The sequence below is a fragment of the Aythya marila genome, assembly GCF_965140915.1.
Source record: "Aythya marila genome assembly, chromosome: Z".
Taxonomy (NCBI): domain Eukaryota; kingdom Metazoa; phylum Chordata; class Aves; order Anseriformes; family Anatidae; genus Aythya; species Aythya marila.
Window position 1 is genome coordinate 2231861 of NC_139080.1, and position 23223 is coordinate 2255083.

The 23223-nt window shown below is 39.7% G+C and overlaps 1 protein-coding gene across 3 annotated transcripts in view; it reads left to right on the forward strand.

Moving 5' to 3' along the window:
* DYM (dymeclin) overlaps positions 1 to 23223 on the forward strand; it is a 157076-nt gene that overhangs the window by 42309 nt on the left and 91544 nt on the right. For all 3 annotated transcript variants that reach the window (XM_082782842.1, XM_082782841.1, XM_082782843.1), the window contains 5 exons: positions 2008 to 2190; positions 3770 to 3948; positions 7556 to 7681; positions 13496 to 13609; positions 15145 to 15239. In XM_082782842.1, coding sequence (XP_082638968.1) covers positions 2008 to 2190; positions 3770 to 3948; positions 7556 to 7681; positions 13496 to 13609; positions 15145 to 15239 — 697 coding nt within the window. The remainder of the gene's footprint in view (positions 1 to 2007; positions 2191 to 3769; positions 3949 to 7555; positions 7682 to 13495; positions 13610 to 15144; positions 15240 to 23223) is intronic.

Sequence of the window (23223 nt, forward strand, 5' to 3'; positions counted from 1 at the left end):
GGGCTCTTAATTTCAGTGCTTTTTGCTGAGGACGTTTTTAAGCCCTGTCTGTGTTCTTACCTGTCTTTTGGTTTGAAAACCTTCGAAATCAAGCTGTTAATACTTTATTTAGTACTGTGACAACGTAAGTGTATGTAAACTTTTCTCCAAGTAAGTACAAACACGAACCTTACTCGTTTTCTTTACTGTTTCTTTACCGTTTCTTTACTCGTTTCTTTACTGAAACGAGTAAAGGAGGCTGAGATTTCTGCCTCCTCCTATTTACATTAAATAACAGTCTGGGAAAAAGCAGTTCCTTTTTGATGAATGTGTCATAACTTCATTTTGCCATGAAGTGTTGTTCCACAGGCTGTCAACCTAGATTAAAATCCCGGCCTTGTTTTCATGGCTCGGAAAAGTGTTCCTAGCCGTCTCAGAGCAGCTCTTGGATTCGCTATTGCAAAAGCTGCACCTCACCCTTCAAATGAGGTTTTCGTTTATCCTGGTAGGAACCAGATGCAAATATTGCCTCGTATTGTTCAGTTGTAGCTGTCGGAGAGCTCTGAAGGTAGGAGTTGATTTTCGAATCTGGAAAGAAACCCAAAGGGGGTGATTTTGTTGTTGGTTTAGGAAATGCTTCAACAACAACTTTGACAGCACCTGAAGTACCGGACTAGTACTGGAGCCCTGTTTGCTTTACCTGCTGTGTTTTACACAGAATTGTATGAAAAGGGGGAAAAAATATATATACACACGTGGTGTGTAGCTCTGAGGAAGAGCATGGAAAACGGAGCTGTTTGTTCTGCTTTTGAAACTAAAAGCAGCGTGTTCCCTCCTCGCAAAGTATTTGCCAGGAATAATTGGCAAAATGTTAATGTTGCTCTAATTGACCCCGAAAAAAAATAATAATATCTAGTAATGTGGCTCCCTGTGGAAATGGATAAACGAATAAAGCTGTGTTGGAGAATGGCAATGAAAAGTGGATCGTGTTTTGCAACAGGCAGAGCTTCAAGAGGTTACTTGGGTCAGAGATCAACGTGTCTCGGTCATAACGACCTCCTTCTCCCTGGTGGAAGCTTCAGCTTTTGCCAGTGCTTTGGCCATCTCCCTCTTTTCCTAAATATTGAGGAAAGCAATGGCAGATGCCAACTACAGAAGGATGGGACGGTGGAAAGCTGAAAAGCTGGCTTAGTTGAGAGTTATACCAAACTTGGAGAAGAAACGTGCTACGTTTGAATTCATTTAACAAATGACATTGATAAATAAATAGTAAATAGGCTGTTTTTTTTTGGTTTTGATTGTTTTTTGACTTTCTTTGCGTGTATCTGGAGCAATCATGAGTCAAAAAGCAAACTTTATGGTCAATGTTTTTCTTTGACCTCCTCCTTCTAATTTGAGGACAACGGATCAAAAACATGGTCATACAGGGCTGTTAAAGCAACGTGAAATTTTTAAGAGAAGGCTCTAATTATGGTGCTTTTTATTATAAGAGGTCCTCCAAGCTGCTTAGCAGTGAATAGCATTAGTTCCCTTTGTCTTTGACGTGACAGTAATTGCCTTGCAACTGTGTTGGTGAAGGGAGCGTTGGGTTATTACAAAATCTGCCTATATAATTATATTGGAGAAAAAAAAATAATATTTGGCTGTTTTGAAATGTTGTTGGGTTAAGAGCACATTAAATTCTTTTATGTTTTCCGTTCCAATAGCCTACAGGTTTTTGTCCTGTGCAACTTGAAGCTGGAAGAGTAGAAGGCTGGAAACTCAACTGCTTGAATTTTTCTTGAAGAAAGTACATTAGAATTAATTCTGACTTTTGACATTAATAAAAAAATAATAATAATAATAATATGAAAGTCGAGATTATTTCCTGTTAGTATCTGTTAACTTTCTTCTCACGGTACCGGGGTGAAGTGTTTTTTTAATTCTTCCATGTACCTGTGTGTCCGATGTTTCCCTCTAAAGAGGGATTTGTTCATTAAAATTTGAAGGCCCCTAACGTTGCTTATCCCTTCTGCTTTTTCTCTGCAGCTGGCCTGCGGACAGTCTTCACGTTAGGTGGAGTGGGGAGTAAACCAACGCCGCAGCTGGAGCAGTGCTCCCCTCTAGCTCATCAGAGTCTGCTGCTTCTCCTGGTCTTAGCTAATCTGACTGATGCTCCGGATACACCGAACCCCTACAGGCAAGCTATTATGTCCTTCAAGAACACCCAAGGTTTGTATGTCCTTATTTCTAAGCGTGAACTGATGAAAAAGAAGCATTAAGTTGCTGGAGATTCCCCTTACAACATTTATTTTCTCTCTAGCAAGCACATGTAATACTACATTTTCCTCTGGGATTTTTGAGGTGGAGTTGCCCAGCTGCTGAAACTTAATTGAAGGGGGAGAGTAAAGAGGATGCTCTTTCCTTCAGACTTGATGAATTCAAGAAAGCTTCGTAATTTCAGAAGACACAAAGCTGACTCATAAGCAGGTCACTTATCTGATAGTCTGGAGGAGTCTCCTAGAACTCTGTAGTACTTGGAGAAATTCTGGTTAGCTGGCATCGCGTCCCTTAGAGCTAAGATAAGCAGTTGAATTTCTAATTGTGTTGCTCGCTTCTTGTACTTCAAGTCTGAAGAGAAATTGCTGAAATGTAAACACGTTTATGAGGCTTACATACAGAAAGTTTCAGACTTTTTATAGTTCCAGGATCTGTATCAGGTGGGACACCCACACTTCAGGGGGTGTAGGTAGCGTTCATGTGGTCAATCTCTACTGGTACAGAGATGATCCAGAACAGTGGGAAAATAGTAGTAGTAACATTGAAGTAGTAGCATTGCCACACTGTTTTCTGCAGCAGAACTTTCCCAAATGAACGCGTTTTTACTAAGCAATAACCAGTTCAGGAATCTGTAGCCTGTCGCTGCAGGAACTAGGGAATTTTAGTTAAATTCTTCAACTTCGGATGTCTTGTTTATAGAAATACGGCAATTTTTAAGTCCAGACTTGTAGAATGCTTGAGTACCCAGACTGCTATTGTTCCCAAAATACCCTCCTGCCACGAAATTGCTGTAGCTTTTCCATATGCTTAGCTTGTTTGTGTGCTCAGCAAAGATAGCCTTTGTATCCAGTTGCCAAGATACTGACATAAAGCATCCCCAAAAGGCAGATTTGCCCAACTTCGTGTGTCATCGCATGGTTTGGATGGGTGTTTCCAAGCAGAGCTGGACAGGAGCAGGTTTTAAACTTCTGTGGAGGTTCTTGAGAGCTGAGGAAGGGACCTCTTCTGCACTGGAACAAAACTTTTCACTCTCCAGAGGTGTTTTGTGAAGAAAGCAAAGGCAAAATCTTTGACTTGGGGAGATCAGGAGGCTGAGAGAGGACACGAATCTGGCTTTCTGACGTGCTGTATGAGCGCATTGACTGTCAGACTTGTTTTTTTCCATTTCCTCTGGAAATTCCTGGATGTTCAAGATTTGTGCTGATGGAAGTTGTTGTTGAAGCTGGTAAAGCTACCTGTGAAAAGCAGAAAACCATTTTGTTCTCACTTCCAGCTCTGCCACGAATTATACTGTGAATATGAACAATTTAATGTTAGCTTAAGTGGTATTAAACTATGTTTTGGGGTGTTTTAAATTATTTTTAATTAGCCTATATGGTTATGACCATCAGTGTAAGGGTGGGTTTTGTTTCCTCCTTACTCTGGTATCTGTATGAAATATTCCACCCAGAGGATTTTCTAGAATTAACAGGTTAACTCCATGGTAAATCATTATATTTGCTAAAGATTATTTTTGATTTCTTTATTTCAGATAGCAGTGCTTTTTCGTCATCAAATCCGCACGCTTTCCAGATCAATTTTAACAGCTTGTACACGGCTTTGTGTGAGCAGCAGAGGTCTGATCAAGCGACCCTCCTCTTGTACATGCTTCTGCATCAAAACGGCAACGTACGGACATACGTGTTGGCACGAACAGACATAGAAAACCTTGTAAGTGTTGTTCTCCTTGCACTATACTCCTTGCTCCTGGAAATTTGGGTGTCAGCAGCTTCCAGTGTCCCCCGTTTTATCGTGGGGGCAATAGGATGCGAGGGCAGCACTGCTTCTGAATTATTTACCCCACTCACTTCATTAGGCCAGCTCAGAAGGGCAGCTCTGCATACAAATGGCTTACAGGGTCTGAAAGTCAGGGCCTACTTGGTAGATTTGATAAAAATGCAGCTGTAGTGGCTGCTTTAAATAGGATTGTGGTTAATAGCCAGTATAACAGACACCTGCCACGTTTTTTTTTGTAGGTTATAGGTTAGCTTCTGCTCCCTGCTATGTTTAGTGATGTCACAAACCACTTTAACAAACCTTGCTTATTAAATAGCATTCCTTTAATAAAATAACGGCTGTCTAGGGGAATTGGTAGCAGAAGAGAGAACCTTTTCCATTTGAAGACGTGCAATCCTGCCAGATAATTAGATCCCATGCCTGTTTGATGGCAGATATGGAATGAGGTTGGTCTTAATCCAAGTTCGAGCAGATGCATTGCTAAAAATCGGAGTTGATAGACACCACTGTTGGCAAACTCAGGCAGGACGGTCGATGTTGAATGGATGATTCAAAACTGAACTCCTGGGTAGTTTGCAGATTATCTAGGGGTGGAGTTGAGTCGTTTTGTATAGATTCTGTCAACAAATCATCGCATTTAATTTTCTTTTATTGAATGGAGCATGTCAGGTTTCACAGCTGCTAAACGCATCCATTTGCTCTGGAGAGGCTGAGGTGAGGTGTGTGCATTTTCTAATCGTGGTGTTTGATATGTAGCTCCCAGAAGAAGCACGAGGTGTGTGTGTTAAAACAGCTCAAGATGCAGGTCCTCAGATACTCTGTGATACTGTACGTGGCTTTATCAAGCATAAATTAGTGGGCTCTTCACACAGTGCCAGCTGGGTGAAGTAAAAGGGGCTGTGACATACGAGAGCAGGCCAGCATTCGGCTGAGCTCTCACCTTAAACTTGTGGCCGTTCTGGAGGTTGTTCCTTTTTCCCTTTATTCCACACATTACAACGTTTACTGTCCGTTTTTTTTTATTGTTTTGGGGTTTTATGTACTTTTCTGGCTTTGGTGCCCAGGAAGCATCACTAGCAGATGTTCTTTGGCATTTCCTAGGGTGTTTTTTTTTTGATTTTTTTTTTTTTTTTTTTAACTTCAGTTTAATTTGCAAATTGATTCCGTGTGGATTTGTTAAATGGTACAAGAGATTGTATCTGCTTGGGTATAAATCCACCTCTGTCATTTGCATGTAGATCCCTTTTTTTTCTTGTTTTATCATTGATAATGCAATATATCTTTTTTTTTCTTACAATAACTGGTAGAAAGAATAGGATAGGTCTTCCATATTTTATAGCAAGTCACCTTGTATAACTTCATCAAATACTTGGTTTAAATATCTGATGCTATCAGGGATGTTCGTGTCTGGAATTTGGCTACGTGATCCAGTGTATGCTGGAGAAAAGCTATTTTAAAACTCTTTGCTTGGGAAACTGCTCGTGACCCCTGACTGAACACAGCACCTGCAGTTCGCAGTGTCTGTTTTTACCTGCCCCGTGTTTTTGGGGATTAAAAGTGATTTTTTTTTTTAATGGTGGCTGTACCTTCCTGGTTCAAAGCTCCTCCTGGTGAAGGAGTGTTAGTAATAATCCAATAATGATACTTGAATGAAAGGCTCTCAACAAAAGGGCCTGCAGTACAAGTAGAAGTGGGAATTGTATGTTTGTTTTTTTTTTTTTGCAGTTTCATTCAGAAATCATTCGTTGGAGGGTGTGACTGCACGTTCAGAAGATCAGGGTATGCCAAGGTTTTTTGAATAAAGAGTTGCAGCACAGCAGTTTTGCTTTAAAAAACCAAAACCAAACAAACAAAAAACACGTCTTTGCATGAGTGTTCCTGGATGTAGCCCTGGTCTGTTTGGAGAAATGGACTGGGGGAGTTTTCTGTTAGCCACAAGAGTGAGTGTGGATGTTGCATCAAGCATGACTAATGCAGGGTCTTCTCAGCATGGCCCATGCCAGTGCACGAGGAGATAGATATGAAAGTGTGCAAGTGCATTTTGGTTACAATTCTTGATAAATTTGAAGGTAACTACAACTCTAACTCAATCTTGCCTCCTGATTTTTTTTATTTAAACGGTGGTTTGCCTGGATAGCTTTTGAACAGTACCACTTGTCCTCAAGGAACGTGTACCCCAGCAATCAGTATACGAAGGAAGAAGTGCCCGGAGGAGGAGGAACGTAGAAACTGTACGTGTTGATTTGCTTTCCACCTGGACATGGCACGGAGAGTTTGCCTCCTTCAGTTCCTTCGAAAATTTAAAGGAAGGAAGTTAGCAACGTGTAATTTTTATTTTTTTTTTTCCTCCTCTTTTGCTGTGGCGTTGTCCTGACCCTGGCTAAAGCATCTGTCAGAAAGGTTTCATGGCCTGCAGCACTTAGCTCGGTCTCGTAGGTTTTAGCAGAAACTGTCGTGGGTTTAACGTGTTCCAACTGTTTTTTGGGACTTGTTGATTGTAACAGAACATTCTGGTAATTTCAGAGGCTCATGCAGTGCTTGGAGTCCTGGCCTGTCACCAGAATAGGTTTCACATGATTCATCCTGTTTCACTCGGCTTGTTTTGAAAAACAGCAAAGCCTTTAGGTGTCTAGAGTCGTCTTGGAATGAATTCTGCTTCTCATCCCCTATCTTGGAATTCGGAGTTTTCTCAAGTTCCTTTTTTCCGGGGTATTTTGTGATTCAGGCCGATTTCTGCAGCGTGGGGAAGCCACGTTGTAGCGAGCCAGTGGAAAGCTAATTTTCAGTTGGTGAGAGGACAACGTTTGCATCTGGATTAGCTTTAGACTAGCATTCAGGTATGCTTTTGCAGTTGCAGTGAGATCTCCTTTTCATTATTATTGCAAGACCTTGGCTGGAGCTGTTCATCCTGGTGGAAATGTTGCAAGACCTTGGGCTGAACTCTCATCGTAATGTCAGCTCTCTTTGGCTGGGTGTTGTCTAGAATTGGAAAAACAGGCTTTTTTCTAGCCTTAACCCAACCCAAACTGGTTCTTTGCTGGGATTAGCTCCACACACCAAAACGGGAGCTGAATTTCAGGGCTTAAAATGACCCTGTGCACCTCGGCTTTAATATGCCCGGCTATATTTCATGAGGAAAGTCATCTCAGACCAGGCCTGTGCTAGCAGAAATGGTTAGAAACAATTCTTTTCCTGTCTGAACTGTTGAAAATCTCATTTAATAATTTCATTTTCCCAGAGTCTAGGAGGGAACTAAAGCTTTCAGAGCCTACAGGAGCGAGTATGGCTGGAAATCTCATTTCTTAGGAATTGAAATTCCGCGTCTCACCACAAGAAAGAATTTGTTTAGACTCTTTCGGAGACGGAATAAAACAGATGGAAGGTGTTTGAACACTCTACGTCACCGCTTAGGGGTGGTTATTTCAAGAGGGAGAAATTTGCTACGTTATTGTTAAGGGCAGGGAGGTTTAGAGCCTCCTCTGTTTATTGTCTGAGGTATTTGAAAGGCTAAACTAACACACGCGTTTGTTTTCCCCGAAAGGTTCTGCCAATTCTTGAGATCCTGTACCACGTCGAAGAAAGGAATTCACACCATGTTTACATGGCTCTTATAATTTTGCTGATCCTTACCGAGGACGACGGCTTCAACCGATCCATTCACGAAGTGGTGAGTCGTTTTAATAAATCATTCTTCAGACCCCAAAACGGCTTAAATCTTTATTTACAAAGGTGCATCTGCGTCTCTTTTCTCAGCAGACAGTGTTTATAGGCTGGATGGGTTCATCCAGGTTTGATGCCACGTATGGATTTCTTTTTTTTTTAAGGACGAATAAACGACAGAGTCTTTTCAGATCATTCCTTACTGATGTGAACCAACGTGTTCCTGCTCCCGTTTCTCAAAGGAGATGCTGCATGTGCATCCTTTTCTCTATTTTTCAGTGTTCTCTGTCCCAGGTTAGCGTAGTGATAACCAAGCAGGCTGTCTCAAAGATGTGTAGTGAGAAAATGGAGGGGATAGAAAGGAAAAAAAAAAAATATTTCTCTCTAAAAACTTTCCTTAACCAGTTTGAAAGGAGTTTTTAGTTTGGAAAATAAACTTCCAGCTCAATGTTGCTTCCTTACTTGGCATTTCTTTTCTGTCTTTCTGCTAGATTAATATCTGTTTCATGTTGTCCACATAATATGATCCAAATTGTGACTAGCTGTGATGGGCCTTGACCATCTGTGCTGGAGATGATAATGGGTGATAACGTTCTGGTTTCCTAGTTTATAAATCCAAGATAACGCAGATGTCTGCACCCATTTTATTTACGTTCCTGTCTAGGAGGTGGAAACTGTCTTTTGGGGTTCATTTTTTGCATGTCAATAATGTGAAATTTCACATTATTGACATGCAAAAAGCAGGAAGCAAGCGTCCAGGTGCCGAAATAAAACTTTTCTCCCAGGTGAATTTCCAGCCTGTTTTGGAGCAAATTGGTGTTTTTTCTTGGTGCCAAATGGTCAAGCCTTAACAATATTTATTCTCTGAAATCTCAGATTATTTTCTGTATACATACATACATAGCTCTGTATGTGGAAAGTAAGAGGAGATGATACTTATATCAAATTCCCTGGGAAGTACCTTTTAGGAAGCAGCTTTTAGAAGGAGCATTTTTGGTAAGCATGCAGATGACCGAAACATTTTCCTGAAGACTTTCTTCTGCCTCATGGTTCATATGCCTTGAACCTCTACATATGAACCATAAACGCATGTGTGCGATGTGTATATGCAAGTTCCATGTCACAAGGTCTTCTACATTATCTCATCATTATTTGAGCTTGTCGAGGGTTTAAGGTAATACCCACAAGTTTCACTCCTGTCCTCCATCATCTCTTTCCACGGTCTTCATTCATTTTAAAGGCTTTACACACGGTCTTTCAACAAATTCCTTACTGGAGAAGTAAAAGTGGAAGATTTCCCTAACATTGTCAGTGAGGATCCAGCTGCGGAATGAAAACATAAATCAAGTTTCCTTGTCCAGCTTATTCTTGCCATCACCACTAACCCTGCCAATGCAGTTCTAGTGTTTTCTGTGTAATGTGGATGTTATTTTACTACTTCCATTTTAATTACAAAAATATCTGGTTCCTTTCAGCCTGTACTGATTTTCTCAGCCCTGCCTTTGCTTCTTCCATTTTCTTCTCAATTAAATCTTCATTTTACTTCAGGTTTTCACCGACTGTCTCTTTTATTCTGTGGCTGTTCCTCCCTACTGCTCACTCCATAGTGCCTGGTGAGAAGCATCCATTTGGTAGTGGTGCTGTGTGGCTAGGATTTAGCTATTTTTGCTCTTGGCTAGGTAGTGAGAGGTGGCTGAGAGGTCCCAGAGTCTGCGAGCCTGGGTATGTGAGCTTCTTTGTCACCCCGACTGTCTCCCCTCGGTCAAAATTTCCGTGGTGTACTCTGAGAAACACCTGAACGAAATGTGATAAAGAGAGTTGATGGCTGTGATTCAAAACCCTCAGGATTCCTTTATTTACAGAAAAAAATACAATCTGTTATACTTCCTAAAAGTGACTTTCTTGGTCAGTGGCATTTCTGAACTCTGTGGAGGGATGTGGATAGCCAAAGACAAATGTGAGCGTTGCAGCTTAACTCAGGTGCTGTTGGCAAACGGATGTATTGGTAGCGGGATCTTACAGATCCCAGGGTGGGGAAGAGACACTGTGCCTCACTTTGCCTTTATAAAAAATAAAATAAAAGGATACAAAATCATACTGATGCATCAATTCTCCTCACCTATGCTTTTGAATGATTTAGAGGCGTGTTTCCAGGTACGTATGACCAAAAAGTAGAGTGTAATGTAATTTATGCCTTAAACTTTCCTATATATTAACTCCACATGCCCTAAACTCTGAGAGGGTATTCCAGGGAAGCGAAATAGTAAGAATGGAGTTGGGAAAACGTTATGTGTGTTTTTGTCAAATGTAAACATCCAGCATCAGTTACACAACTAGAATGAGCTCTTGTTCACTGCAAAAACTTCCCAAAAAAAATTATTTTAACAAATACAGGAGATTTTTTTTCCATCGCTTGAGTAAAGTATGAAGAACAAAAGAATTTAACCCGTTTTTCTCTCTGCTGCTCTATATTCTGCGTAGTGTTCTTATAAGCAGCATGACTGCACGGTCCATTTATGGGCTATTTTCCTTTGTGGTATTTCACCCACGCTTATTTATTGATTTTTGAGATTAATTTTAGTGAGCGCAGTTTTCTAAATCTTGTGATTATACCGACTGGTAAAGAGCTCAGGAAACCACAAAAACTCTTTTTGACTGCTGAAGCATTTTTGTTGAAAATGAATGCGGTCTTAACCGCCTGGAAAATATGATCAAAACCATAGGTCCTGTTCCCACAATTGGCTTAATGCAGTTAGGGCCCTGTAACCATGTAGAGCTCAGTTTCTTTCACTAATAATAATAATAATAATAACAGGGTGATCTAGTAAATGCAAGAATTCCCCAAAGGGGGGCAAATATTGGTGATTTTTCTTTGCTGATTTATGAAACCGTAAATAAAAGGAGATCGGATGTCAAAATAACTTTGTGGAATACTTTCAGTGGCAGCAACCTACAGCACCACTCTAGTTCTTTATGCCAGAATAAATACCAATAGAGTGTAAATCACAATTGAAGTGTGTTCACTTCCATTGTGATAAGAAATATCTCAGAAGCAAAGTTACGGGAAACGGAGAATCTCAGCGCTTGGTACGTACAGAATTCAGCTCCAGTTCTTTGTGTTTGTGTTTTCTGCATGGTGTCCACGAGCCTGGTGTTAAAAAGGGTCCTTAATCGAGCACTGTTGGTTAATTTTTTTCCTTAAAGAGGAGCGGACTATTTCAGGAAGATGGGGTTGTCTCAGAAATGGCAACTCGCTGGCGTAGCTTCATCCGAAAAGATTGCTCTTCTCTGAAAAGCTGCGTCGCTCCACGATGGATCTGGAGCTCTTCACCGGAGAGGTCTGCACTAGGTCTCCAAGCAATCTGCTGTGATAAAAACTAGGAGAAATTGCAAAGAGAACGAGGACAGGCCATAATAGGGAAGAGAGTAGGGAAGAGAGTTTGATTAATGATCATTAGGATACTATTTTGACTGTCTCTTGCACTCTGAAAGAGGTTCAAGAGACAAATTTACGGTGAGAATGAAGGTGGGAAGTAAATAAAAGTTGTTTGTTTGTTTTTTTTAAATAAAAAGAAAACCTCCAAAATTTTGAAGATCATACTTACAAAATATTATCCTCTAGAATAAGGCGTAGAGGATTCTTTTTTTCTACTTGGGTTTGCGTCTTAATCTCTTGAATAAGAGTTTTGTTAAAACATATGTGTAATTTTGAATGTCTTGAATACTTATTTTTACTGACAGTATGATCTTACACAGTGCCTAGGGGAAATGCTGGGAAGACCTAGGGTCTTTAGGTTGCTCGAGTGCCTCTTGGGTCCTCAAAAAAAACCCACAAACACACATAGTAGTGATGATCTTTCGTGCTTTACAGATCGTGGTGTGCATCATCTGCTTCGTTCGTAAGGCTTTAATGTGATTAAATTTGATTTGATATTCTTACAAGACTCCTATATAGGATATTCATCTTCCCCTGTAAGAAAATGATCGTGTAATTAATGTTTTTAAAGCATCTTCAAACTGTGCTTTCATCTCACCTGTGCATATTTTATTTTTCTTTGGTTTTGTTTTTAATGCAGAGAGTGATTATAATTATCTGGATCTTCAGTATCCTTCTGGACACAGATGTATGATTGGAAATATTTTTACGCGCTATGGCAATTAGTCCCTTAGCCTCTAATAAAGAAGTGGATTGTAAAGATGGCGCGGTTTCTGAGAGAAGAATGCATTAATACAGGGAAAATCCCTGTTTAAACAAGGTCATCTGCCAATTCTGAGTTTTGATTACCAGGGAATAAATAAATCGAGAATGAGGTGTCCTTAAAAGTTACTAAGTACAGCACCTTAATTAAGTTTTGACACTTGTTAAAGAGCTTCATCGTTGATCTAGAGAGAGATCCTTGTAGCTTGTGAGTCCGTCTAGAGTTTTTGGTGATGCTACAATTTTGGTTTCTATAGATAGAGACATCAGGGTGTTTCATATCGTGGCTGCAGCAGATGGGTTTTGAGAACCACCTGGAAATCTTCAAGAAAAACTCCAGGTTTTGTTGTGTGGTGACCCAAAACAACAGCAAATGGAAGAACTTCCCTGTCTAATTACCAAATGCAAATCTTAAAGGGAGTAAAGGTGCTTATGGTGGTGGAGTACCAGAAAATGGTCGGGGACCATCAGAATAGGACTAAACAAAGATTTTTACTACAGGCTCTAGAGACCAATCCTGTTTTTTGGCAGTAGTATGGGATAACTCATTTCTTTCCCATTCTCATGCAGTCCTGTGATTCATAATTTCCATAATCGTTAAAAACCAAACCAAACTAGGATTTAAATTTCTTCAGTGTGTGTAATGCTACGGGGAACAAAAGCCAACTTCAGTGGCTGATGGTATTTTTCATTATACATGGAGCTTCAATGAAACATCCTTTAAAATATCAAAGATAAAATCTATGCAGAGTGGTAGCCTTGCGTGGAATAGTCCTTGCTAAGCAAATCTTTGGTTTGACCGAAAATTATATAAATCCCTAAAGAATTTTCATGGTTTTAGGACACTTCTGCTTACTCCTTTAGAGTTGGTTGCTGATAATTCTGGGTGTTGATCCTCTTCCTGCAGTAAGCTCTGGGATAGGGGTAAAGCTCATTCTCCCTGCTCATGAAGAGCACAAAAGGATCTACAAGCTCTTAAAAGATTAGAGAAGGTCATCGGCTGGGTTAAGGGGAGACCACCTACGGCAGGAGAAGGCTTTTGGTGTGAAGTCAGATGTTAACCTGTTGATCTGCTCTGCGTCCTTCAGCGTGTGTGCACTTGCCAATCGGTCAGAGCTTGCGTGTGCTGCCTCTTACCCAGTTTGTAATGAGGGAGAACGGGAGGGAACTGGAAACCCTGTGCAGGTGGCTAGGGTGGAAGTGGAGACAGAAGTGTAAAGGGTAAGATCGAAAAATATATCAAAATACATCAAAAATAGAATACCAAATATCAAAAATAGAATATCAAATACCAAAAATAGAATATCAAATATCAAAAATAGCATATCAAAATATCTCCTATACCAAAAAATATAGGAGAGTGGTGGCACAGGGCATGGAAATTAAGGACTTGTGAAATGTGATCGTCTTTCTGCACTTAGTTTACATGACTTCTGATAAACCTGATGAGATTGACTAGATGATAATATTGCATTTTTTTTTTATTTCTTTAGAATGCAATAGGTTTTGTCGCATTTAAGGCTGGAAGTTAGTTTACCTATCTTAAGGAATGTGAGAGTGGACAGCTTTTTATGTTCTTATCCAGACCTAGGTGCTAAAGAACTCCTTTTTCTTCTTTTTCAGATCCTGAAAAATATCACTTGGTACGCTGAGCGTGTTTTAACAGAGATCTCACTTGGGAGTCTCCTGATACTGGTTGTGATAAGAACCATCCAGTACAACATGACACGGACAAGGGTAAGAGTTACGTGGAGTGCTTAAGTACACAGTGTGGGTTTCAAACTTCAACAGAGCGATTTCAGGTTCAAACAGGGTGTGGGATTTTTCTTCCTTCTGTCGCAACCAGTTGGCATCTGAAGCTACGGGATGGAAGCAAAAGGGGAGAACAGTCATATTGACTAAGCACGGCATTATGTGGTTCTGAACTTGCAGCACAATTTCTGTATTATTATATATTCAATTCATCAAATAGCATTTGCTGAAGTCCTTAATTCAGGTACAGAATTCCCATCTTCAGATGAGAAGGAAAAGTTCCTTTGGCTGATGAGATGAAATGATGCCTGATAGGTTCTTTGCCTCTATTCAATCACTAAAAAATGGAAATTCCAGGTCTATTTGTTAGTGTTTTTATGAAGTAGGATGGTGGCTGGGTCGTGAGACCTTTCTAAGCTGTCACAGAGCAAAATTGCTTCAGAGCAGATTGGTCTTACGCATTTTTCATGCATGTGATTCTAAACCTTATCTTGAACATATAAGCTTTGTATTGCCTACTCTTAAATATTTTCAACGGTTAAATGCATGGAAGTTTTTACATGAAGTAGAAAAAAATGTTTTAAATACATTTTAGGTTGGAAAACTTGAGGATTTCACGTTTGCGATCACAAGAATTAGAAGAAATAAGAGATCTTGACATACGTTTCTAGGATATGGAATCTGTTATGCTCAAGCTTAAACATATATTTTAGATCTGAAAATGGAAAATAAATCCCTGAACACTGATGCATAGAGGCTGGTCACCCTCAAGACTCAAAATGTCTGAACATGGCTGCATTTCTTTCCAAATTTGAATATAACGTTGCAAGTCCTGCTATTACTAGTAATACCAAGTCATTACGTGGATTTGAGATTAATTCTTCTTTTCCCTTTTGAGCAATGTCTCATTCCATGTTTACTTGTCTGCGGCCAAGATCATTTGGTACAGAAGATTTCCATCAGACTGTCGACTCAGAAGTTTGGTTCTGTGAAAACCCTTGAATTTGATAGGGCCATCATTTAATTGCTTCTCTGGTCAAATGGTTTAAGGGATGGTAACAAGAGGAGCAGAAGCCTGAAGTATCTTGTAATAGTTGTAAGATACATATGGAATAGTTTCCATATATATGGAAGCAGAGAACTTCAGGATAAGACTACAAAATGGAGAGAGAGAAATGGAGAGGAGGAGAATTTCTTTTAATATGCTACATCTGTGATATTTTTGTAAATTAATATTGCTTAAAATAAGAAGATGTACACATGTAGATATGTCTATATGCATACACACTCTGAAATCTGTGTGAAATGACTCATAAGCCTGATTATCTAAAGAAAAAATATTTAAAATACCACCAAGTGCGTGCATTTTGCAGTTTTGCTATATGCTTTTGACCTCATCCTTTAAAGCAACAAGTATCACTTTGTTGAGTGGTTTCCTGCAATAGGTGACAGTATTTATATATATATATAAAAATAAATGAAAGTTTGATGTGTTTTTTTTTCCTCTTCCTTTCTGACAGGACAAATACCTTCATACAAATTGTCTGGCCGCCTTAGCAAATATGTCAGCGCAGTTCCGCTCTCTTCATCAGTACGCAGCTCAGAGGATCATCAGGTAAATATAAACCTTCTGAAATGGACTTCTCATCCTTGGTAAAACTCAGCAGCAGAGGAACTTGAATTTTATAAGCTGTAATAGGTAATGGTGAAGTAAATAGCTGAAACTGTATCAGAGTAACTAGGTAATACAAGAATAAAAAATCATCTTTTTCTTGGATCTTTCCTGAATGCACAAAAATAATTAGTTTCTCTTATCTCAGAAATTTCTGACTTTTGATTCTCCTAACAAAATAGCTCTGCAGCTGCTTTTAAACTGAAAGGTTTTCAGGGATTTGTGTAAATTATGCATTTTTAGTCATGTATCACGTTATAAAAATGCACTGTTGGCTCTCAAGTACTGGATTTTCAACTTGCTTGAGTTCTTCCTACACATTTGACAAACGATTTCTTATGTCAGATGTAATGATTATTTTATGATGGGGTGCTGCAAATCTAGGCAATAAACCTTACACTGATGCTTCTCGAGTGATCAAGTATATTAGGTCGCGTAGTAATAAATACTCGATTGATCATAGAATGGCTCGGGTTGGAAGGGACCTTAAAAACCACCCAGAGAAGTAGTTGAAGTTGGTCTTTTCCATTTGTGTGTGTGTGTGCTACAGCCCAGTTGGTAAAGGCAGGTAATCACGCGTCAGGCATCCTCATCTTGGCAGCCACCGCTGCTCCATGCTCCAAGGGAAATCAGGAAGGTCCTTATTAATGCAAGCTGGAATAAGCTCTTACAGTGCTTGTCAAGTCCAGACAGTGTGCCAAAAATAAGTACATGATAATTGCGTGCCTGTACACTTTGTAAAGGGCTCGGTTAACAAGAAACACATCTCATTCTTAAACCACTGCGATTTAGGATGTAATTCTCTCCTAGCCTCTTCTCTTTTGGAAATGCCTGGTTGCAGAAGTATCGACTTGTAATCAGGATGAGTGCTTTCTGATTCTATCTTTTACCTGTTTGATGCACACACTCTTTTCATACCCTGTGGTAACGAGTGCTTGAGAGCCAGCTCAAGACCCCAAGGAGGCTGTGTAACCCAATTAAATTATCTTGCACTCCTTCTATGCGGCATTTCAACATCTGTGGAGTTGGGGTGCGTTGTCATCTGTCTAGACGTGTGTAGTGGAAATGTGACTTTAATGTTGCTACTTTATTTTAGTTGTGAAATAATTGTACTGTTCCTACTGAAGGTACCATTCTGTTGCTGGATTCATGCAGTGAGGAGGAATAACAGTGAATGACATAAAACAGGAAAATAAAATATGTACATCTTAAAAATAGGTAAACGTGGCCACCAAGATCATGATTTAATTTGTCACAGTAGGCATGATTGCTTATAAAGCAAAATACCTTAATATAAAATGAATTAAATTCCGTCGTAAAATGTTTTGTACAGCTAGGAGTTGGGCGGGCCGGTGGAAGGAGGAGTTGGTTCCAGAGGCAGGCTGTGGACTTCACTGCTCATAGGGTTGAATTTTCATTTCAGGAGCTTTCAGCCAGGGTTTCCCTGGCAGGCTTAAGTACCGTGATGGAAATAATTTAGCTTTATTTCTTGTCAAGATACATACTTCTAAAATAATAATAAAATATTAATGGTTATTAAGAAAAATAATAGGAATAAATATTTATGAACACATTTCATAAGAGATTAATGCTTTGAAGCATTCATTGTCCTTTCTTTTCCTATCTTACAAAGTCACAGGTTTTAAATTTAACCAGCAACAATGGACCCAGCTTGCTCCATGATCCCAAAGTAGAATATTTTTATTTAGATTCTTACTCTGATACTACTATCGGAGTGCAAGCTTGTGTGAGAATATAAACCACACTACCCTTAATTCAAAAAACAAACAAACAAACAAAAAAAAAAACACACCACTTTCTCTTTGAAGGAAAAGACCAAAAAGAAGACAGTACTTCATAAGTAAGTATTTTAGGGTGTAGGTTTTTCGATTAAATAGCTGTGAAATACTGAACTTAAAATCTGCTTAGCAATACAAATGAATAGACGGTCATAATTTAAGCCTCACCAGATGCTCTAATGAGTCCTTCCTTAATGTGAGAAGTAATTCCATTTCCATGCAAGCTTTTTCCTAATCCTGTTCTGAGCAGAAATTGCCAATTGTTCTAAATTCTTAAGACTATTTTCTGTGAAAGAATTAGCAGAAAATATTCAATATATTACACTTACGATCTCGGTAAAATACAACTTCATAATCTTGGGTAATTTGTTTCACATTCCAGCAGGCATAAAAATTGTCCGATTTGTATGAATTTATCACAAGCAGCTGCGGGAAGTAAAAATAGATGTAAAAGAGGGTTTGTAACAAGATCCAGGGCGGTATTCATTTAACGTTGGATGCGTAGACTTTGTGTATACTGAAATCTTTCCCCTTTTCTGTCCATTGTTAGCACTTGTTTGGTTTTAATTACACAGAGCTGTGTTATCAGCGATGTGCCACGGATGTTATTCCACTGTGCTGTGACTCTATCAAGAGCTGACATTTGTAGTATTTTTAAATTATATTAGCAGACTTACTAAAAAAAATGGTAACAAAATGAAGAAAAAAACCTATATTGAAGTCGCTGTTGTCACAGATGATGAGGCTACAGTATCTAAGCAACAAAACCCAGCCAGGTGGAGTGCTACGTACCTGCTGCGAGGTTTTTTCCTTTGCTTGTTGCATTGGACAGCTTCTCTGCTGTCGGATTCATTTGTTCTGCTTCGTTCGACAGGTCCAATTAACCACAAAGTGAACCGACAAACCTAAGTGATCCTGTTATCGCAGGTATTCAGTTTGGCCCTTAAAACCACAAGCTCCTGGGCATTAATTCCTTGATCCTGTTTGGAGAGGGGTTTTATGACATTCAGCTTTTCGACAGCTAGCCTGCCTGCTCTGGGATGTGGCACACAGTGCAAATGAAGAAGTCTTCCCCTGAACAGCAGGATTTTGACATCTCATCACTGAGTCATTCTAGTAAATTACTGACAAAAAGAGGACGGATTACCTAAGGCAAATGTTTTTCCTCCATCTCTATGTAGGAATGTTTGCTGTTTCCTAAGCAGGCATATACCACTAGAGGTTGCCATACACCTCGCTAATTAAACGTGAACATCTAACATGAAACGAATTTATGGGGCTAGTTCTACCTTTTTCCTATGCTATTGTAACAGCTCTTTATGTGCATGGCTGTGTGACCCACTATGAACACTTTTCTCTGAGGTTATCTAAAGGGGAAATATCCAGAGGTGGCACAATTTTACCTGTGTCACATTTCATTGATTTCTTTTGCTGTCTGGAGACTTCAGCTTGTTTCACCTCCCGAACCAAACCATTTGTTTTGTGGTTTACTGTGTTTATTATTTGATTATTATTTTATTTTTTTTACTATCGTTTCATCTTATGGGCTATTCTCAAATTAAAATATTTATGAAAGCTCTTTAGGAATAAGAGTGCATCGTGTTGCTTTAAACTGCACCTTTTGAGTCCGTTTAAAGACCATTTTTAATCCAGTGTCATCTCGAAGTTTGTCTTGAGTCTGTAGAAACGTTGCATTGCTGCTGCAAAGTATTTGTTAATAATTAGCAGCTGTAAATAGCATCAACTGGCAAATTTCATACTGGCCGAAAAGAAAGCTTTCTGGAGTTAGTGCTAGGAAATACGCGTGGCAGGACTGCAAAATGTAGTCCCCATCACAGTGCTCTTTTAACTTGATTTATTCCTGAAGAAATCTCTGGATTTTCTTAATGTGGCTGTGTGTTTTATAGTGCTGCCTGTGAAACCACGTAGCTGGTTTGTTGAAATACGGAGTAATTTGAATCTAGACTCTAATGATTTTACCGACTCCCAGATTAAAACGTGAGCTATAGAAACATTTGCTCTGAAGGTTTTCTTCCATCTTTATGATTTTTTTAATCACTTAAATTCGTGCCTTGCTCCTAGGTACCGGTAAACTGCTTGAATGCTTGGCTTTGCAGAAATGAATAGTGACTTATTTGCAGAACAAGTTCACTGCTTATCCAAGAACGGGTTCGTTTACAATACAAATATCTGCTGGGATGGTCAGTCTGATTTTTGGGTAGTGCACAATGTCCCTTATTGTAGTGGTCATTGTTCTTGCAGTGTTTTCATTCGTCATCCTCGTAGAATGGCACATCTTTGTAATGCTCCTGAGGTAATTTGATGGAGTGCTAGACCATTTATCTTCCCTTGGTATTGTTTCTGCCTACCTTATTATGGGTCTTACATAATCAGATTGATTTGTCACATTATCAGTTGTTATATTCTGTTATTCTTAAAAGAAGAGGGCGTGTTACTTGCCTCCTCTTTTCCCTAGACGATCAGTCGTTGTTTTTTGTTGTTTTATTTTTTTTATGAATTAGGAACGAGGAGAAAATTAATCATATATTTCATGTCTTCTTGTGTTTGGCAGACTGATGCTGGACTCTGTAATGCATCTGTTCATTAGGTGTGGTACCCTGGCCTTTTTTTCCTGGCTTGTGACTATTTAAAGTGTTTTCTTACTTATTTTATATATAATATATAGGTGAAGTGTTTTTTTTTTTAAATATGTAGGTGAGCTCACTTAACCTAACTTAACTCCTTAAAATGAGAGCCAAAAGAAAAGCTGAGGCTGAGAAACACATTCACATCCCTGCCTTGTAAGTTTGAATCCTATTTGCTTTTCCTTCTGGCGGCTTTTTGAATTTGTCCATGCTAAGGCCCTGTTCAGGTCTGCACGTGGAATTTTTCTGTTTTTATGGCTTTGGGGAGAAATTGAAAGCTCTCCTACCTACTTCACAAGCTTGATTTCTAAAGCAAGAAAGAAGTGTCAGCGTAGTTTCATGTTTATCATCATTTCCTTGTAGTATTAATGTGTTTTGGGGGATTGGGACTGCGGTTTCATTTGTTTTTTTGCTTTGTCTTAAGCTAAATTTCCCTCAAAAAGCATCTCTTTGTACAGAAGCAGCAGAGATTTTGCGTTGGCCAGGCAATTGGTTATTCAAGTAGTCCGGTTTGCGTGCGCCCTACAAAGAAAGGAAAACATTTGTGGAGCAGCGAGACCTGTGATCTGACCTGCTTCTTCAGGCCCACATGAAACTGAAAACTCTGAAACGATTGTGCGAAGGTGATGAAATTAGAACTTAACCAATTGCTTCGTAACATTTCCTAACGGCGGCAATGATGAGATGTAATTGCTGGCTCCGAAGCCGCTAGGCTGCTCGCATGGAGGAAGATAAATCCATTTCTCTCCCACGTGGCTTTTCCAGGCTGCGAGCCTTCTGATTTTCCTGCCTTTTTATTCCCTTTGATGTCCACGGTGCTTTTGGGAAGCCCTTTAACATTCAGCTTCCTCTTTCATTTGAGTATGGCAACGGGACAGTCGGTGCAGAAACCAAGTGAAACCGAGTTACCCAAATCAAAGGCGGTTCTTAAGGAGCAAAACTGGAATAAAAAAAAAATAAATTGCCAGGTTTCTGCATGAATGCTTCAAAGCTGTTTGGTTTCTAATTTCCTTCTCGCTTGCAAACTTCAGGAAAGGTGCTTCTCATGCAGGAGTCTCGCTTTTAATTGCTAGAATTTCAGCGTGGTCGGCACTGCAGATTTTAAATGAGGCGTGCGAGGTGAGTGAAAGAAAGTAGATGAATGGAATATGCAATACTTCTGGCAAACTCATATTTCTGGCTTTATTGCATCAGGTATTAAATGAGAAAGAACCATGTTTTTCCAATATGAAGGTGCTTCTATTCTGAATTTGGGGGTGTACCTCTGTGACCCTATGAAGCATGATATTGGAAAAGTTTGATTTCAGAAATGGCAGTTCTCAGTACGCAAAGAGCAAGGTAAAAAAATAAAAAATAAAAATGCCAGTAGATAGAGTCATAGAGGAATAACCTTTATTTTTATTAATGCATAAAAGAAAACTAGTTGCTGTGCCCTTTATTACTCTTCTGTGGGTTATAACAAGGTATTTGCATTGCTCAGAGCTGCGTGGCTTGGAGGATGCTCTGAAACGTGCAGGTTTGCATCGTGCCGTACAGGAGCCTGGACTTCAGCAGCAGTTTCTCAGTGCAACCGCAAGCCTGATTTGTAGGCAAGCCTTTTAAGTTCTGGGTTCAAATTTTAATTGGGCAATTAAATCCCAATTTACTGTTTCTCTATCATAATATCCAAGCGTCCATAATGGCAAACCCTTGAGAAAAGGCATCTGATCTCACACCGGTGTGTATCAAGAGACTTCACAAGTCACTTGTGCAGTAATAAAAGATCAAATTCTGCAAAGTGCCCTTGGAATAAATGCCCTGTGGCCAGAGCTGGTAAAATATTGAACCCCCCAAGCATCAGCTTTCCCTTTTTGTAACCAAAAGCAAATGAATCGAGGGCGATGAACAGTTGCACTGAAGCAGTGATTTCTGCCTCTGCAGGCGTTGGGAGGGGTGTAGTCACCAATCCCTGGTTTCTAATAGCGATGTGTAAATATCTCTTCTCTGAGCTGTTTAAGAGTAATAGGTAATGATTTCCCTTGATTTACTTCTTCATCGCACATAGATTATACTTGTGCTAGAAGGAAATTACCTTAATGAAAGTAATAGAAAGGAACCTAGTCATGCTGTTGCTAAGTTTTCTAAACAAGAGGCGTTTTGTTTTTTTTTTCTAAATCAGAATTACGCTGCCTTTCATCACCTGTGTTCATGCCCTGCAGGCCTGACCGTGCTTTGGGAGACCAGTTGATAGAAACGATGGCATCCTCTAATTCCTGTCCCCTAAGACTTTCTTCAGCTTTAGATGACCTACCTGCAACTCAACTAGCACGTTTGATTTTTTTTGTTGCCTGTCCTTTGCTTTGGTGGCGTTTACTACGTGCTGCGTGCCTTAGATTTTAGCACTAACTCCTACTCGGTATCAAAGGCCACAAAAATGACCGATTGACACTGCCTGGGAAGTCAGAATTAGAAGCCTCAAAGACATTTTGAAGCCTCAAAGACATTTTGCTTTTAATGCTGCTTAACTTTCAGATAGTTTTGTAGCCTGGTAGATTAGAGGAGAGCCGACTTAAATCCAACCTGGATGTAAATGATACCCTATTTATGAGAAACTTCTTTATAATGAGATTTATTTTTTTTTCCACGCAGAGCAGTGTGGTACAAAAACCATCATCCCATTTTTCTGGGATGTTGCAAGTGAAAAACGAAGGGCTTTTCAGAAAGGGGCCTTCGTGGTATCCTAGTGTGCCGACTGCGTTTGAGAGATGACATTTGGGGAAGGGAAGATCAAACAACTCCAAGCCACCGAGTCTGAGGTTGGATTTTAATCCGAGGGCTGGTAGCAGAAGATGTGTGCACAGCAGGATACTCAAAGAGATTTTTATATCACCTATGCAGTGTTGGGTCTCTGGTAGTCGCAGCTTGCTCTTGCAGAGTGGATCAATCTTCTACTGAAATCTTTTGCTGACCTGTAAAATGTAGACGTCGTGATAATTCTTGCGTTTCTTGGGGGGAATTCATTGCTACAATTCATGAGGCTTCTGCCGTCTAGGAAACCGTGCAGCACTTCAGCATCTCTCAAGCCGTAAGTCACCGCTTGGCAGAACGTGTGAGTAGTGAGCATAATTCAAATTAACACAAAATGTGGCCTCAGAACTAAAATTCATTGAAGTCTTGATACCTATTTCACCTGACACCAGCAAGTCCATCACTAAACCATGTCCTAAACCATCCACATCTCTTAAAAACCTCCAGAATAATGTATTTTGGTTTTTCTTTTTCCCCAGTTTGCGAATTGATCGTGGATTATGTAGTGTGGGTTTACTGCTAATTGCTACATGGCAGGACAAAGCTTTAAAAACGTTCCTCTTTTTAGCAAGTTCCAGAAGGAACAGGCTTACACATAAATTGATTTCAGCATTTTTCCGTATTTCCAATGAAATTGGACTATTTTCCCATTCAGGGCTAAAGAAGCTGTTTGCACTTTCCACCCGCAGGTAACAA